General features: G+C 39.6%; 1 protein-coding gene across 1 annotated transcript in view; it reads left to right on the top strand.

The window, feature by feature from the left end:
* Positions 1-19592, top strand: part of obscnb (obscurin, cytoskeletal calmodulin and titin-interacting RhoGEF b) — a 598125-nt gene that overhangs the window by 441041 nt on the left and 137492 nt on the right. Inside the window, exons 103-107 of the mRNA XM_072254438.1 lie at positions 1123-1239; positions 5289-5453; positions 8135-8293; positions 10632-10809; positions 16189-16302. Of these exons, the coding sequence (XP_072110539.1) occupies positions 1123-1239; positions 5289-5453; positions 8135-8293; positions 10632-10809; positions 16189-16302 (733 nt within the window). The remainder of the gene's footprint in view (positions 1-1122; positions 1240-5288; positions 5454-8134; positions 8294-10631; positions 10810-16188; positions 16303-19592) is intronic.

The following is a 19592-nucleotide window of genomic DNA, read 5'->3' as shown; positions in this document are numbered from 1 at the left end:
ACAGACATAGGGTCAGCAGGGTTCTAACTATGATCTGGAGAATGAGAAAATGGGCCACAGGGTTCCCTTTGAGGAAGAGGGAGCCAAAGGAAGTGGAATAGGAAATCCAATCCACAGAGGACAATTAGGGGTGAATGCTTTGTGTATCTAACTGAGAAGCAATGCCCCAGGAGACACTGTTTGTAGGAAAAGATGGTCATAGACATTCATAGCGTGTTGTGAGTTCAACTGGCACAGGGAAGGGTGACAATTGCTGCCATAGTGTCCTTGAAAGTCCTTGTCCAAAGTTCTTCCATACTGTAGATGTAGAGAGAGATCAGCAAATTGGGAGATGATGGAATTTAGTTCTTCTTCTACCTTCAAATGGCTGGCAGTTCATTTAATCAATCTTGGCAAATAGATGCATTGAAGGATGAATACATTGGTCACAGTAACAGTTCAGAAGATAGAAATTTTTGCAGTCATAAATTTATGACATAACCCTTCAGAATAATCCCACCACTTGCAAAGAACAAGTCAGGAGTGTGATACAATATTTTCCACATACCTGATGAGCATAGATTTAACTCACTAAAGAAGCTTAACTCCGATCAGAAAAATGAACCTACTTGAACGGCATATATAGCATTCGCTCCCCTGCAGATGCATGCTTCCATTACAAAATGACTAAGAAAGAGCAAATAACTCTCCCAAACCTATAACACTTCCCATTGAGGAGAACAGGGGAAGCAGGTCCCTTGGAACATTACCTATGGGTGTACACCTAAGTCTCAAATCATCCTGATTTGTATTTCCATTTTCTCATCATTGTGGATCTATATTTTGGAATCCCCTGTACAGTAGTACCAGAAGAGTACGTTCACCAAAAAGACTGGAACAGAGTTACTCACCATCAACACATCTTAAGGGGAATTAAAAATCAAGAAAAATTACTGGTATTGGCAGTGAACCCTTCATCCCTTAAATAATTGAATTTGCCATTTTCCTTGAGTGCATTATGTATTCTGTTCTATAGAGCATGTATACCTGATCACTGGTAGTCAAATATGATTATATTGTTACATATTTTGTGGAGAACAGGAAATTTGCTTTCAATTTGAATGCTAATATTATTGTTTGCAGAAATATACAGAAGAAGTAGCTTCTACACAGGACCAATCAGAAACCCCAATTCTGCCGATACATGCTTACTTGGATAAACCTCCTAATAGACTTCTGAAGTATCAAACTGTTCTGAAGGTGAGTCATGTTCTTAAGTAGTTTGTCTGGAATTCTAATGGATACCAAAAAGTGTCAATAGTCTGCCATTCATAAAACTGAAGCATCTACTATAAGTTGAATGGCTTATAATAATTACTGAGACTTTTGGATTCACTGTATTTTGTTTGTGTGGGAGATCTTACAGATTGTCAGGTATGAGGTTGTAGACATCACTCAATCATGGCTGAAGCATGGTTATAGTTGGGAGCTGAATGACCAAGGTTACACATTGTATCAGAGGGAGAGGAAAGTAGGCAAAGGGGATGGTGTGGCTCTGCTGGTAAAGAATTGCATCAAATCAGGTAGATTGGGAAAATCAGGTTGATAATGGATCTCAAGAGAGTGAATGCCTACAAGATAGTTTTTTAGAGCAGCTTATCATTGAGCTTACTATGGGATCAGCTATGGATTGGGTGTTCTGTAATGAACAAGAGGCGATTAGGGAGCTTAAGGTAAAGGAAACCTTAGGAAGCAGTGATTGACTTCAACTTGATATTTGATAGGGAGAAATGTCTGACATGGCAGTATTTCACTAGAGTAAAAGGAATTACAGTGGAATGAGAGAGAGTATTTGGCCAAAGTTAACTGGGAGGAGTTGCTGGCAGGGATGACAACAGAGCAGTAATGGCTTGAGTTTCTGGGGAAAATGAGGAAGGTGTGGGATATATGTATTACAAAAACAAAGAAATACTCAAATGGCAAACTAGTACAACTGTGGCTGACAAGGGAACTCAAAACTAATGTAAAAACAAAAGAGAGGGCATACAACAACAAAAATTAGTGGTAAAACAGAGGATTAGGAAGATTTTAAAAACCTACAGAGAGCAACTAAAAGAATTATTAGGAGGGAAAAGATGAAATATGAAAGCAAAAAATATCAAAGTGGATAGTAAAAGTTTTTTCAAGTATGTAAAAGTAAAAGAGAGATTAGAGTAGGTATAGGACCACTAGAAAATGAAGCCGGAGAAATAATGAGGGACAAGGAGATGGTAGATGAACTAAATGAGTATTTTGCATCAGTCTTCACTGTGGAAGCAGTGTGCTAGATGTTGAAGGGTATGAGGGAAAAGAAGTGAGTCCAGTTACAGTTACAAAGGAGAAGGTGGTCAAAAAGCTGAAAGACCGAAAGATGCGTAAGTCACCCAGACCAGATGAACTGCACCCCCGGGGTTCTGAAAGAGGTAGCAATAGGGATTATGGAGGCATTAGTAATGATCTTTCAAAAATCACTGAATTCTGGCATAGTTCCAGAGGACTGAAAAATGGCAACTGTCACTCCATTCTTTAGGAAAGGTGGGAGGCAGCAGAAGGGAAACTATAGACCAGTTAGTCTGACCTCAGTGGTCGGGAAAGTGTTGGAATTGATTGTTAAGGATGAGGTTATGGAGTACTTGGTGACACAGGACAAGATTAAACAAAGTCAGCATGGTTTCCTTCAGGGAAAATCTTGCCTGACGAATCTGTTAGTATTCTTTGAGGAGATTACACGTAGGATAGATAAGGGGATGCAGTGGGTGTTAAATGTCTGTTTGGAATTTCAGAAGTGCCACATGAGGCTGCTTACCAAGTTAAGAGCCAAGGTATTACAGGAAAGTTGCTAGCATGTTTAGAGCATTGGCTGATTGGTGGGAGACAGTGAGTGGGAATAAAAGGTTCCTTTTCTGGTTGGCTGCCAGTGACGGGTGGTGTTCTGCAGGGGTTGGTGTTGGGACCGCTTCTGTTTATGCTGTATGTCAGTGATTTAGATGATGGAATTGATGGCTTTGTTGCTAAATTTGCAGATGATATGAAGATTGATGGAGGAGCAAGTAGTGTTGAGGAAACAGTAAGTCTGCAGAAGGACTTAGATTAGGAGAATAGGCAAGAAAGTGGAAAATGCATGGTTGTGCACTTTGGTAGAAGAAATAAACATGTAGACTATTTTCCAAATGGGGAGAAAATCCAAAACTCTGAGATGCAAAGGGACTTGGGAATCCCTGTGCAGATTAACTTGCAGGTTGAGTCAGTGGTGAGGAAGGCAAATGCAATGTTAGCATTCATTTCAAGAGGTCTAGAATACAAGATCAAGGATATGATGCTGAAGCTTTATAAGGCACTGGTGAGGCCTCACCTTGAGTATTATAAACAGTTTTGGGTTCCATGTTTAAGAAAAGATGTGCTGGCATTGGAGATGTTTCAGAGGAGGTTCACAAGGATGATTCTGGGAATGAAAAAGTTATACAAGGAACGTTTGATGGCTCTGACTCTGTACTTGCTGGAATTTAGAAGGATGAAGGGGGATCTCATGAAACCTTTCAAATGTTGAAAGGTTTAGACAGGATAGCTATGGATAGGATGTTTCCTATGGTGAGGGAGTTGAGGATAAGAGGCCACAGCCTCAGGATAGATGGGCATCCATTTTAAAACAGAAATGTGAAGACATTTCTTTAGCCAGATGGTGGTGAATTTGTGGAATTTGTTACCACGGGCAACTGTGGAGGCCAGGTCGTTGAGTGTATTTAAGGCGGAGATTAATAGGTTCTTGATTGGCCACAGCATGAAAGGTTACGGGGAGAAGGCTAGGGAGTGGGCCGAGGAAGTGGAAAATAATGTGTGCTCAGCCATGATTGACTGGCAGAACAGACATGATGGGCCAAATGACCTAGTTCTTCTCCTATGTCTTGTGGTCTTATCTTGAAATCTACTGGGCAAGGACTTGCTGAACTTTGAGGTAAGTATGTTTTCCTTAAAAAGGATCCAGTGCTATCAGGTCCTTGTAAATGGCGTTACATCCATGGCAACTAGTACAACTAATTTTAAGGTGTGGGAATGAGAAGGTAGAGGCAAAACCAATTTCACACATGAAGCAGCTGTGGATAACTAACAGCCAGCTAAATCATGCCTGTTTAACTAGCTGACAAAATCAATGAGTTTTGAATATTTTTAAACATTCCTCACATGAAAAACTATTAAAAATATTTCTTGCAATTAAATTGCTTTTCCTATGCTAAGCCTGGCAGCAGCAGGCAGGTTTCTCGTGCTGTGTAATAAAGATTTATTGTAAGAAAATCAGGGTGTATCAAAGTCGGGATGCAGTTATGAAACAGCAAGTAAAGAGTGGACTGCAAGTCTGCAACTTCATGACTGGCACTGAAATTCTAAATTTCTCAGCACTTGCGCTAAGCACACTTGATGCTGATAAATGTTCGTGATACTGCAGGGAAGTATCCAATTAGCATAAATCAATGCTTTTATTTTTCTCTTCAGATTACAAACATTACACCAAGGACAAGAAATGCGGATTGGATGATTGCTTTACAGAAAACACCATTCAGACTCCAGCCATGACTGGAAGTTCTTGCTACCTGGCATTTAACTTCCTCGTTCTACACTCTTTCTGTTCAATGTAAACTTAAGGAACAACATCTTTAATTTTTACCAGGCATAATGTAGCCTTCCAGACAATAGGTTCAGTAATTTCAGATAATGAATCTCCTACTCCATTTATCCTCCTCCAGAGCTAGATGTCCCATTATTATCTAAATGTCGTATTATTTCTAGAAATCCCATATTGTCTCGGCATTGCATCTTTCCATCCTCCTATCACAGCCATTCACTTCTCAACTTTCTCTCCTCCCCACTTCCCCTGTATCTAAAAATTATCTTTCCATTATATTTTCAATTCTGATAAAAGTACATAACCTGAAATCTTAACAACATTTCTGTTCCACAGATGTTGTCTGAATAGATGAGTGTTGTATCTGTTTTTGTTTCAGATTTCCAGCATCTTTGGTATTTTACTATTCTATCTAGAATCCACTCTCTATGGAACTTGAATCTATTGTTAAACAGTATTTGACTGATAGCTTTTTAATGATGACTCCCCTTCACCATAACATTTGTAGTAATCTGGCTGGAGTCCAAATGCTAATTGTTTTGCCCTCTGAAGCATCAGAAAACAATTTGCAAATTAAGAATTATGTGTTTCTGATTTGTTTAATAGATTTTTAAACTTGTGCAATAATTTTTAATTTACATCTCATTCTCAGGAGCTAATTTGCAACAAAGCAAGAAGCAATAAAAACTGTGCTTTGTTAGAAGAAGCATATGCTGTAGTGTCTGCACTTCCCAAGCAAGCTGATAATAACTTGCATGTTTCCATGATTGAAAACTATCCTGGGACTTTGGAATCTCTTGGTGACCCAATCAGACAGGTATTTTTAAAAATATCTTTTTCATTAACAATAAAATCATATTTTAATGGCAAAAGAACATCTGTAGGAAGTTCAACATTTATTGCTGAACCTGACTGCCGTTGGGAAAGCTGATGCAGTCAACCTTCCTAAGCTCGTACAGCTGATGTAGTGTATTCTGCAATTCTGTATAAATGACAGTGAAGGAAAGATTTGTTACTGATACCGTGCAAAAATTCATCAGTCTGGGATGATAGGACAGCTGTATGAGGAATATTAAGCTAACAAGGTTTGTATTCACCAGAATTTAGAAAACTGAGACAAGGTCCAATTGAAATAAATCAATCAAGGGTTTTAAAAAGATGCTTCCCTTGGCTTTGGAGAACAAGGATCACAGTCTCAGATTTTTAGAAAAAGAGGTTGAGAACTAAAAATAAGAAAATCCTTCACTGTGATGGCTGTAGGGACCATGCCAAAAATTATTTTTAAGAACCATATGGACTATTTCCAAATGCAGATGGTATCAAGGGAAGTGGGGAAAGAGCAGGGCTTTGTCACTGAGATAGATTATCAACCATGTTCCTGTTGGGTGGTGGAGCGGCCTGAAAGGCTGAATAGCCCACTGCTGCTCCTACTATTTGAGTTCCCTTCTCTGGTATCCCTGAGGTACAGGCTCAATGTACTGAATGATTTGCTACTTTTCTTCTTTCCTGTGGACATTCAAATAAAATCAGTGTAAAGTTGAATTGTAGTCAGATGTTGACCAGATCAGCACTGTTAATGGCCCAGTTTATTTTTGCTATATCCTCAGGTTTCATGATTATCTTCTGCCACAAATTACCAAGTTTACTGAATTCAGCTTCTCAGATTCATGTGATCCCAGAAACATGAACTTTAATAAATTTAACGAATTTATCTGTTCGCATATTGAACAGATTCATAGGAAGAGAGGAAGGTGATATGCTGCATGGCTGTGCTTCACATGGCAGTTCTTTACAACAGCAAGGAATGTTTATTTTTTAGTTTTCGCTCTGCAAGAATATTTTCTGTCTGTCTACTTTGATTTTTAGATTTACCCAATTCATCATTAAATAAACTGAAGAATTTAACCTATCTAGCAAAATATCCCCAAAATCTTTTTTTTACCACCTTTAGGGGGTACTGTGCTTAAACTGTTGTAATTGGCATGTCCCCTTTGACACTCATCAATTTTTATCAATGCACCACAGAAAGCCTCCAGTCCAGATGCATCATGGTTTGGTATAGTAACTGCTCTGTCCCTGACCTCAAAAAAAAAAAAAATGCAGAGAGTTGTGGACACAACTCAGTAAATCACAGAAACCAGTCTGCCCTCCATAGACTCAGGGTACACTTCCTGTTGCCTCAGTAAAGCAGCCAGCATAATCAAAGACCCCACCCACTCTGGACATTCTCTCTTTTCCTCTTTCCATTGAACTGAAGATACAAAAGCCTGAAAAAGCTTCTAATCTGCTGTAAGTCTATTGAACAGTTTCCTAGTGCGATAAGATGACTCTTGGCCTCACAATCCTCATTATGATCTTGCACCTTAATGTCTACCTGCACTGCCCTTTCTCTGTAACTAACATCTTATTCTTCACCCTGTTATTGCCTTATTTTGTGCTACCTCAATGTACTGTTGTAATGAATTGATCTGAATGAATGGGAGACAAGACAATTTTTTTGTTTACTATACTTCAGTTCATGTGATAATAGTAGACTGATTTATCAATTTACCTGCATGGCTGTAGAAATGTTTTCTCCTCAAGGGCAATTGCTGGGATTCAGTTACCAAGCCAGTCTTCTTCCTTTAGTGAGGTCCTTTGGGATCAAGAATAAATTGTTTCCACTTGGATTTTGTTGGTTCTACAATAACTTTTGATATCAGTGTTGGAGCTGCAGACTCTTCTGCAGAAGATGCCTGATAGGGTAGATGGGTCAGTAGCAGACATCTCACCCTGCAAAAACTCATTTCAGGGAGGTAGCACCATCAATTTGCGGGAGACTCCCGGAACTTCCGGGAGAGGTGGGATTTCTGCAGTAGTTTTTTAGTAGCCTAGCTCCTCCTGCCATTTCTCATAGGGTTTCTGTGTGCTTTCAATACATGCACGACAGGTTTTTAATCCAAAGTCAAATGCTCCTTCTCCATTCTAAGTAGTTATAGGCCAGAGATTTTCAAGAGACAATGCGAAAAATGTATACCTTAAAGGATGGTTTGAACCATTGTTGAATCCTTTCCTCTCATAATGACAGAGCTCAGAAGAGAGTGCTTCTTAGAAGTTTGATGATAGACATGTGAATGACATTGCCTGCCCAGCATAACCAATGGTTTGCATCTAGGGCCTTAGTGTTGTAGATGTTGCTCAATGAGAGGAAACTAACCTTGGTTCCTTTATCCTTCCAGTGAATTTTGCAGGGCTAATCTGGTAAAGGTGAAGAAACAAGTAATGTATCACCATATAGAAACGTGATGACTTGCAAGAGGACTTTAGGATAATAGTGACCCTTACATACCAGCTGATTTCTTTCTTGTTGCTGGTACTTTGTGACAATTATCTGATGCTGGGATTGGCACCTAATTCAGTCTGATCTGATGTAGATTTGAAGATCTGTATGCAGCATTTTAGAATACTTTTATATTATTCCCACAAAAATAAAGTTGTTCTTAATTGTGTTTTCTTTAGGGGCACTTCATCGTATGGGAAGGAGCTCCTGGTGCAAAACTATCATGGAAAGGTCACAAACGTATTGCTTTTCTCTTTAAAAACCATTTATTGATCTGTAAAACAAGAAGAGACAGCAGGACAGATACACAATGTTATGTCTTTAAAAACCTGATGAAGGTTGGTACTACATATTTTCTTTCAAACTCAGAATTGTATTGTTTTCTTTCAAATGGTAAACACAAGTTCCACTTCCCAGGGATGTCTATAGCTTTGTTGGGTGTTGTGTGACCAAAACCTGCTAGTCCATGCAAATAAATATGAGCAGGTTCACTTACTGTATGTTGATGGTGAAATTACATCCTAGATAGGCTTTTCCTAATTTCCATGGAAAAATAATTCCTAGCTTACCCTGCTGTACAATGCTCAGGTACCATGCTTGAATCAGAAATCTAGGCAGCCCTGAACTAAACCTCACTGTGAGACTGAATCTTTCATCTGTAACAGTATGATTGTTTTTAATGTTCCTAATTAGCCTTTCCATCAGTGTAATAAGCCTCTGTCAGAAATCTCAGCAAATTAATCAATTGTCAGGCTAGTATAGCAAAAAAGATCTGTCATGGAGAAATCTGAATCTTTAGTGCTTTGTTTTCATTGTTTTTATAAAAGGATCAATTAAGAATTATCTTCTTTTATATGTAATTGATTTTAGGAGCCTCGTGACAAGACAGTTTAAAAGATAAAGATTTAACGATGTACTTTTATTCCTTCAAGTAAATTTGAAGGATTAGAACATAGAGCAGACCCTTCAATGTTGTGCTGAGCCAACTAAATTAGTAATCAAATGGCCAACTAGACTAATCCCCTTCTTTCTACACATTGTCCATATCCTTCCATTTTCCTGACAGTCATGTGCTAAATGTCTCTTTAAAAAATCCCAAATGTATCTGCCTCTAACTCCACCCCAGGCAGCATATTCCAGGCACCTGCCACTCTCAGTATAAAAGAATCTTGCCTCTCATATCTCCTTTGAAATTTACCCCTTCTAAACCTAATTGCATGCCCTCTGATATTACACATTTCAACCCTATGAAAAAGATACTGTTTGTCAACTCTATCTATGCCTCTCATAATCTTATAAACCTCTATCAGATCTCCCCTCAGCCTCTGCCACTCCAGAGAAAACAACCCAGGTTTGTACAACCTCTCGTTATAACATATGCCCTCTAATCCAGGGAACATCCTGTTAAACCTCTTCTGCACCCTCTCCAGAACCTTGACATCCTTCCTATAATGGGGAAACCAGAACTGTATACAATACTCCAGATGTGGCCTAACTAGAGTTGTATAAAGTTGCAACATAACTTCTGAACTCATTTCCTCAACTAATAAAGACAATCATACAATATGCCTTCTTAACCACTCTGTTGATCTGTGTAGCCACTTTCAGGGAGGTATGAACTTGGAATCCAAGATCCCTCTGCTTATCATCACTGTTAAAGGGCCTTTCTCCACACAAAGCCATGCTGACTCTCCCTAATTGCAAATGTTTATAAATCCTATCCCTAAGAATTCCTTCCTGTAACCTCCTTACCACTGACATGAGATTCGCCAGTCTGTAGTTTCCGGGATTATCCCCGGTTCCCTTCTTAAATACTAAACAGCATTAGCTACTCGCCTGAGCTTAGAGAGGACATGGAGATATTGATTAAGGGTTGAAAATGTACAAGTAGGTTAACCTCTTTGGAAGAACAAACGTGACAAAATTTTGTATGCATACAGTTTTGTGTGCGTATGGTAACTCACTGCAGGGGTAGAATTGGGGCCCAAATGTCAAATTGGGCATAATTTACAGATACAATTCTATTTCTTCCCCACAAATGCACTCTGAACTACTGAGTATTTCTAGCTTTTTTCTGTTTTCACTTTTATGTTTATTAAGGTAGATATGCCAAAAGTATTTTGTTTTTAGAGCCTGCTCAAAAGTTTATAAACTCTCTCAATTAGTATAAATTTACGGGGCAATTACTTTGATTTTGAAGCCAGTGATTTTTTTTAACCTGGTAGAAATTTGAATTGTGCTGAACATGTGACCTTTTGTGCTGTCATCGCCAACTTGTAATATGGTACAAAACGCACAGTGCAACAGAGCAAAAACTAGCCCAAAGCATTTCTGCTTTTGTTTCACAACATTTAGATGGTCAATTTATTATTTTTTCAATAAATAAAATTATTTATACACTCAGGAGGTCAAGCATCTTTTGTGTAGTGATAAAGAGTTAACATTTCAAGGCCTCTCATCAGAATTTTTTTGTATTGTATCACTATATGGAGCTATGTAGTTTATTAAAACAAGTGGTCTGGGTTTTCCTTTGAATAAAATATTTACTGTTCATCTTTGTAAAACCTGTGTGATCTTTTGATGATGTTCCATATTTCATCATTCTTGAAGATGAACATAAGAATCACCTTTTAAAAAAATTATTACCCAGAATTTACACTCCTTTACTTTCCCTAGCTCACTAATATTGATATAAATGACTTTGTGGAGGGCGATGAAAGATCCTTTGAAATTTGGCATGAGCGAGAAGACTCTGTACGTAAATACACTCTCCAGGCACGGACTGTGAATATTAAGATATCATGGTTGAAAGACATTTGTGGCTTCCAGCAGCACTTCAGTATACCTGCATGGAGTAAGTACATAATAAAATCCAAGCTATAAAAATTGTGCTTCTAATTTACAAATGTTTCTCAGTGATTTGGAAATAAGGATTACTAGACAACGGGGTGACCCATTGGGGCACCCTTTGAGAGAAGGGTAGTGCAGTCTGATGTGACCAGAATGAACATTAAATTTTCCTGAATGCTATTGGTATCGCTTTGCTTTGGAAACTGAAGTAGAAAACCTCAGTTTATTAAAGAAGAACGACGTGTAGCAAAGCAAATATAGCTCCTCCTTGTTAAACAAAGGACACTTTTGATGGCATCTTTTCTGGTTTATCTGCCACCCTTGTGCCTCTTGTTGTCATTCTGGAGACTTGCAGTCCTTTCATCCTCTGTCTCTTCATCTCTTCTGCTGTTTGTTGTTTGTCTCTGATCCTGGAGACGTGCATACCTCTCCTCCTCTGTCTTTTCTTCTCTCATCTTTTTTTGTCCTGACTCTTTGATCCTGGAGTCATGCGGCCCTGGCCTCATCCGATTCTTGTTGTCTCCCTCTCCGTACCACTTCTCGACAACGTTTGGCATCATCTCTTGACCATAATGTCCCCCTTCCCTCTCCACGCGACATAATTAGGCTGACCATTTTTTTTTACCCTAATGCTGGATAGAAGATACGAAGCAGTAACACCAAAGGATGCTGATTATTCTTGATATGTGTTTGCGCTCTCCTAAATGGATGTGATATAGTCACCACTGTCCTTTGAGTGCAGCAAGGGGTTTTATGGGTGTCTCGAAGTACATCATTACAATAAGATGTAATTAACTCTTACTGATGGGTGGCAGTTAGATCTGTGCCAATCCTGTACATGCTGATGGTGATTAGCAGAATGTGACCCCTCGAAATAGAGCTGCCCTGCCCTTTTGCTCCAGTAAGTGTCGCTGCTGAGACTGGCCGTGTGCATGCGTCGGGCTGTCGCGTCCAGATTTCCATGATGGCGGATCAGCTCGCGGGTTAAAAGGGAGCCTGTTGATTTTTGCAAATGAGCAATTTTATACGAATATATAACCCTGAACTTTGCCTGCATTCTGTAAGTTAGCGCGTTTTAATTCTATTTAGCCAAAAAAAGTGCCGCTGTAATGCACCGTTTGCGCTAATTGGAGGTCACAAACAGGCAGGCAGACAGAGCATGAGAGTTTTAGTAGTATATAGATACACCAAATAATTAAACATTTTTAACCATAATGAAGTAGTGAAGTTATTGAACATATTTGTATAGTTGCTAATAATTTCAAGCTACATATAGTATAAATATTATCCTTTCTATAATTTGTCCTACAATTTTTTATGTAACTTACCGCCAAGCTCTAAAGAATGGATTTAATTAGAGCAAGTAATCCAAAGTTTCTTCTTCATGCAGATGTTTGTTTAATTTTAATTATTATTCCACCATACATGATACCCAAACAAAACAACGTTCTTCTGGGGCCACAGTGCAAAACACATTACTGCTGGTCATACACAGCCTTCGGCATATATAGCACATGTAAGATTGCAAGTAAACATACAGTCACACAAAAATATATGTAGCCCAAGTCCCTGAATGACATCCAATAAATTGATGGTGCATGGGTATTATCGCCAAGTACAAGCAGCTCTCAGCAGCCCACAGAAAAATATTCACATGGATGCACGCAATCTAGCTCATCTCCCACTGAACAAACACTAGATGACAGCACTGACGGGAAACAGCCAGCACGCATCCCAGCATGGACGCCGCGCTACACCACCTTTGGCATCACCTCCCTTGGACTGCTGCAATAGGCAAGCAGATGTAATCTGATGTAATCAATGTAATTTTATACGTTGTAATCTGCCTCAATCTCAGATAGATCCCGCATTTGTGACAAATATTATTTTTATTTCTGAGTGAGGCATCCTTTTGACTTTGTCTTAATTCAGGTAATTTTTGCTCCTGTAGCCATAAGAAACTTTTATGACTTTCTGACAGTCAGAAGTAGAAACATATGTCCTTACAACCTACTACATTAGATTCTCTCATGGGCCATATACAATGTCATATTTAACCCACTAACAAACAGTCGCATCCTATGATGAATGTAATTTGAATTAACTCATGCTCACATTATGGACTGCTTTACTGTACATTCTATAAAATATTTTATTGATGTTTTCAAGAGCCATCGAGTTATACAGCATGGAATCAGGCTGATCAAGATGCCCCATCCAAGCTACTTCCCAGCGTTTGACCCATAATTTGCTAAACCTTTCAACCATGTACTTGTCCAGCTATCTTATAAAAGTTGTTATTGTAGCTACCTCAACCCCTTCCTCTGGGTGTTCATTCCACAAACATATGTTCTCCTTCCATCTTAAATTATTGTCCCCTAGTTTTGATTCTCTAACCCTGGGATAAAAGACTGAGTGTGTGTACTCAATCTATGCCAAAAATTTTATACAAATCTATAAGATAGCCTCTTAGTCTTCTGTCTTCTAGAGAATAAAACCTTTGCCTATCTAACCTCTGCCTATAATTCAGTCTTTCGAGTCATAGCAGCATTCTTCTAAATCTTTTCTGCACACCTTCCACTTGAATAACATCTTTTTTGTAGCAGTGCAACCAAACTGGACTCAATACTCCAAGTGTGGCCTCACCAGTGCCCCGTACAGTCATACCAATATCCTCAGTGCCTTGAATTATGAAGACCAGCATGCTAAAAGTCTTTTTTCCATAACACTATAAGACAAAGGAACAGAATTAAGCCATTTAGTCCATTGGGTCTGCTCCAACATTTGATCAAGACCGATTTATTTTTTTCCTCACAACTCCATTTTCCTGATTTCTGCCCATACCCTTTGATGCCCTCACTAATCAAAAACCTATCAACCTCTGTTTTAAATATATCCAACGTATTGGCCTCCATAGGTATCTGTGATAATGAATTCCACAGACTTACCATTTCCTGACTAAAGAAATACCTTCTCATCCCTGTTCTAATGGGATGTCTTTTTATTCTGAGGTTGTGCCTTCTGGTCCTAGACTCTCCCACTACTTGAAACAACATTATCCACTGTATCCTATCATTTGTCTGCCTCCCTTGTTAAAGAGTGGAGTGACGTTTGCAATTTTCCAGTCCTCGTACATTCTCTTCAACTACCTCTTGCAGAACCCTGGGGTGGAGTTCATCTTGTCGAGGCGACTTATCCATCTTCAGACCTTCCAGTTTCCAAGCACTTTCTCTTCAGTAATAGTGACTACATTCACTTCTGCCCCTGATTCTCTCAAATTTTTGGCATGTTGCTGGTGTCTTCCACAGTGAAGACTGACGCAACATACTTATTCAGTTCGTCCACCATTTCTTTGTTTCCTATTACTACTACTCCAGCTGCTTTTTCCAGTTGTTCAGTGTCCATTTTGCCTCAGATTTACTCTTTGTATATCTGAAAAAATTTATGGCATCCTCATATTGTTAGCTAGCTTACCTTCATACTTCATCTCTTCTCCCCATTTGCTTTACTTATTGTGTTCTGATGGATTTTTAAAACTTCCCAACCTTACAGTTTCCTGCTAATTTTGAAATACTGTATGCTTTAATGCTTCTCTTTAACTTCCCTTGTCAGCCATGGTTGCCTCATCCTCCTTTTGGAATAATGATCCTGTGTCTTCTGGATTAGTCCCAGAACCTCCTGCTATTGCTGCTCTACTGTTATCCCTGCCAGGGACCCCTTCCAATCAATTTTGGCCAACTCCTCTTTCATGCCTCTTTAGTTACCTTCATTCAACTATAATATTGATACATCTAGTTTTAGCTTCTCACTCTCAAACTGCAGGGTGAATTCCATCATATGATGATTGCTACCTCTAAAGGGTACCTTTACCTTAAGTCCCCTAATCAAATCTGATTCATTGCACGCCATCAAGTCCAGAATTGCCTTTTCCCTAGTGAGCTCAGCCACAAGCTGCTCCTTCAATCCTGCATTCACCAACCTCTTCTCTAATTGTCTCCATGTTGCCTGAAGTTAAATTCTTATCCCCCTAAACTTTGTTTTTTTTTATTCTGGAGACTTAAGTAACCTTTCCTGCACTCTCCTTCCCTTTTATTTTATCCATACATTTCCAATCTGTTAAACCCCCGCACACATACATTATTTAATATAAAGTCCTCTCTGCACCTTTCATCAGCCTTTCAACCCATGACTTCACTTCCAGTGAACCAAGGTCCCCAGATTCTACAACACTCGATGGCCCTGCTGTTCATTGTGGAAGTCCTGCCTGGATTTGACTTTCCGAAATGCAACACCTCACACATATACAAATTAAACTCCATTTACCATCTCTTGACCCACTTACTCAGTTGATCAAAATCTACCTATAATTTTTGGTAACCTTCACTGTCCACTATACTGCCTGTTTTAGTGTCACCTGTAATCTTACCAATCATACCTTGTACATTCTTATCCAGGTTGTTGATAGTGATGACAAACAATGGCCTCAGCCCCATCGCCTGAGGCACACTGCTTTCTGCCTTTACGCCAATTGTATATCCAATTAGCCAGCAAGTTTATCCTTCCAGTGCGACCCACCATGTGTAATGTTACAAAGAGTTACTGATATCCATATAAACCAAATCTACCACCTTGCTCTCATTGCCCATATCATCAGTAACCTCTATCAAGTTCATGAGAAACGATCTTCCACACACAAAGCCATATTGAGTGTCGCAAATCAACCCAGTGCTACACAATCGATAATCAATTTTTCAGTAGTGAAAAGTGGTAACAACAATTCCCAAGGTGTTTTGTAGCACCTTACGTGGGTCACTCATGCTCATAAGACATAGGAGCAGAATTAGGGTATTCAGCCCATTGAGTCTGCTCTGCCATTTGATCACGGCAGTTTTATTTTCCCTCTCAACCTCATTCTCCTGCCTGTTCCCTGTAACCTTTAACACCCTTACTGATCAGGAACCTATCAGCATCAGCTTTAAATATATCCAATGAGTTGGCTCCATCGCCATCTGTGACAATTAATTCCACAGATTCGCCACAGGACACATGATAAGATGCTGCAAAATAAACAAACCCTGACAAGTTTTCCATATCAAAGACATATAGTTGCAAATTTTCAATCAATAGAAATACCCTTCCTCTACTATCCTCTGCTTCCTGTCATCAATCTGATTTTGGATTCAATTAGCTTGCTTTGGATCCCATGTTCCTTAACCTTCTGGGCCAGTGGACTTGACATTTTGTGTAAAGAACTGCAATGATTTACTGCACCTTTTTTTGGTTTTAATGTTGTAATCAAATTAAGAAAACCAGATTTTTTTTATTCAGAAACTTTAGTGGACAAAGAAAACTGTGAATTAATTGGGTGTTTGTGTTTTTTTAGACCCCCCAGAATTTGTGGAGAAACTGGCAGATTGTACTGCTGAAATGGGACAAACAGTGAAATTAGCGTGTCTGGTTATTGGAAATCCCAGGCCAGTTATCACGTGGTACAAAGGTAATATCACTGTTTACTGATAGATTATGTGACTATAATATGCATCCTGGCAAAAATACAGATATTATTATTATCCTTTGCCATCTTTTCAGAGAAGCTTGTAAGAGTTCATTGTTTATGTGGTAAGAAAGACTATGTGGACAGGAAAATCACACATTTGACTTCTGATCTCTCCTAAGCTGACTATCAGAGCTGCTGTGATCAGCCTCAGAGTCCTGAATGAGAAAAATAAACTTCAAAAATAGAATGATACAGCATTGGAACAGGCCATGTCTGTGCCAATGATAATGCCAATTTAAACTTTACATCTGCCTGTCTATATACAGTACTGTGCAAAGATCCTTGCTGTATATATGGCTAGAGTGCCCTAAGCCTTTTGCACAGTACTGCAGTAATCTTATGTATTGCACTGAACTTTGCTGCAATTAAAAAACTAACTCCATGACAAATGTGAGTGATGATAAACCTGAATCTGATACGGGAGTCTATTGTGGACTGAGAGTGGGAAGGGGGTAGGGAGAGTGAAATCATGGTTGGGAAAAGGAGAAGAGAGAGAGGGGAGAGTGTGGGAAGCACTAGGAAGATATTCTGTAATGATCGGTAAACCAGTTGTTTGGAATCAAATTACCTTGCCTGGTGTCTCAGGGCTGGGTGTGTCTGCACCCTCGCCACCCACCCCTAGCACTCTACACCCCTCCTGCAGTTCTCCACCCTCGTCATTCCCAGCATTCCTTGCTCCTGCCAGATTTACAAAGTCACTCTCCACTCCACGTTGACAAACACAGTACTGTAAAAAGTCTTAGGCACCCTAGATATATATAATGTGCCTACAACTTTTGCACATTACTGTATTTCCATTCTTTGTTCATGTGTCTGTCTAAATGCCTTTAAACGTTGCTATTATGCACACTTCTACCATCTTCCAGGCAGAACATTCCAGGTGCCTTTCACTTTCTGTGTAAACAAACCTGCCTCAGGAGTCTCTTTAAAACTCACCCCTCACACTTTAAAGCCATGCCTTTTAGATACATAATGAAATTAAAGTTGTGCATGTTTCATCCTTTGCAAATATAAATGGAACTTTTTAGTTCAATTTGCAATCCTTGTGAAATACTCGTAGCATAAGTGGGAGTGAATTCTTCTGCAAACATTTTATGCTGTCTTCCAAGGTTCAGCAAGCATTGCATTTCATCATGAGTGCATGAATGTCTTATTACAATTGTACAGGACCTTGAAACGACAAGTATTGTGTTCAGTGTTAGTCTCCATAACTGCGGAAGGAAATTCTTGCTTTGGAGGGATGGCAAAGGTTCACCAGATTGACTTCTGGACTGTATAAAGATTGAGTTTATTTTAACTACAGTTTAGTAGTACTGTATTTGGCCCCTATCCCTCTCTTTTTCCCTTAGCATGTACCTTTCTGAATATCTTTTAAACATTGTAATTGTTCCTACTGCTCCCACTTGCTCTGGTAGCTCAATCCATATATTCATCACACTAAATGTGGGCAAAACTTGTCCCTCAGATCCCCTTTAACTCTTTCCCCTCACTATAAACCTGTGCCCTCTAGTTTTAGACTCCCCTACCCTTGGAAAAAGATTGTAATCATCCACTTTACCCATGTCCATCATGATTTTATAAACCTCTATAACATTACCCCTCAGCCTGCTGTGCTCCAGAGAAAGCAGCCCCAGCCTGTCATCTCTCCTTGTAACTCAAGCCCTCCAATCTCGGCAACATCTCGATGCATCTTTACTGCACCCATTCCAGCTTAATGACATCATTCTTGTAGCTAAGTGACCAGAACTACACACAATATTCCAAGTGCATTCTCACTAACATCTTGTACAAGTGACATGACACCCCAGCTATGGTACTCAGTGCTCTGAGCAATGAAAACAAGTGTGACAAACATTTTCTCCCTGTCCACCTGTGTTGCCACTTTCACGGAACTGTGTATCTGTACCCCTTGTTCTCTTTTCTACAACACTCACCATGGACCTGGAATTTACTGTTTAAGTCATATTTCCTGGTCTGCTCTTTCATCTCCACTGGCTGCTTTCATGTCTTCCAATCTAGTGTAATGCATTTATGTTCACAGTATGATCTCCTCCGTATTAAGGAAACCAAATGTAGATTGGATGATTGCATTCCCTACTAAATGATTTCTCCATCCCACTCCCTCTCTAACCTATTTATCAATGTGTTAATTTGCAGCGTTTTAGAAAGGCCCTATGTGAGCATGAGGAGCGACATTCCATTTAGGGCCTGATGCAGCTTTCAGATTTCACTTTCTTGATGTGTATCCGAAGTGGGCATTTTTGCTGTAGATTGCCTTGTATATGGTAATACTAACTTAGCTTTTTTCTCTCCTCTGACTCTTTGATCTACTGAGCTTTTCCAGCATTGTCCCTTTCTATCTATTTATTAATCTTTATCTATTTATCTATAATCCAGATAGCACTGAAAACAGCGTAGAATTAGGGAAAACCTGGCCTCATTCTAAAACAGATTGTCATCTCCATCCATCCGCATGTTGTCTGCTTCTTGCAACTATCTTTCAGCAAAGCATTTGATAAGGTACCCCATGCAAGACTTATTGAGAAAGTAAGGAGGCATGCGATCCAAGGTGACATTGCTTTGTGGATCCAGAATTGGCTTGCCCACAGAAGGCAAAGAGTGGTTTTAGGCGGGTCATATTCTGCATGGAGGTCGGTGACCAGCGGTGTGCCTCAGGGATCTGTTCTGGGACCCCTTGTCTTTGTGATTTTTATAAAGACCTGGATCAGTAAGTGGAGGGATGGGTTAGTAAATTTGCTGATGGCACAAAGGGTTCGGGCTGTTGTGGATAGTGTGGAAGGCTGTCGGAGGTTACAGTGGGACATCAATGGGATGCAAAACTGGGCTGAGAATTGGCAGATGGAGTTCAACCTTGATACGTGTGAGGTGGTTCATTTTGGTAGGTCAAATATGATGGTAGAATATAGTGTTAATGGTAAGACTCTTGGTAGTGTGGAAGATCAGAGGGATCTTGGGGTCTGAGTCCATAGGACACTCAAAGCTGCTGCACAGGTTGACTGTGTGATTAAGAAGACATACGGTGTTTTGGCCGCCTTCAACCGTGAGATTAAGTTCAAGAGCTGAGAAGTATTGTTACAGCTATATAGGACCCTGGTCAGACCCCACTTGGAGTACTGTGCTCAGTTCTGGTCACCTCACCACAGGAAGGATATGGAAACTATAGAAAGGGTGCAGAGGAGATTTATAAGGATGTTGCCTGGATTGGGGAG

The sequence above is a fragment of the Mobula birostris genome, chromosome 3 (assembly GCF_030028105.1).
Source record: "Mobula birostris isolate sMobBir1 chromosome 3, sMobBir1.hap1, whole genome shotgun sequence".
In the NCBI taxonomy this organism is placed as follows: domain Eukaryota; kingdom Metazoa; phylum Chordata; class Chondrichthyes; order Myliobatiformes; family Myliobatidae; genus Mobula; species Mobula birostris.
This window is presented reverse-complemented; position numbering and strand designations above follow the sequence as displayed.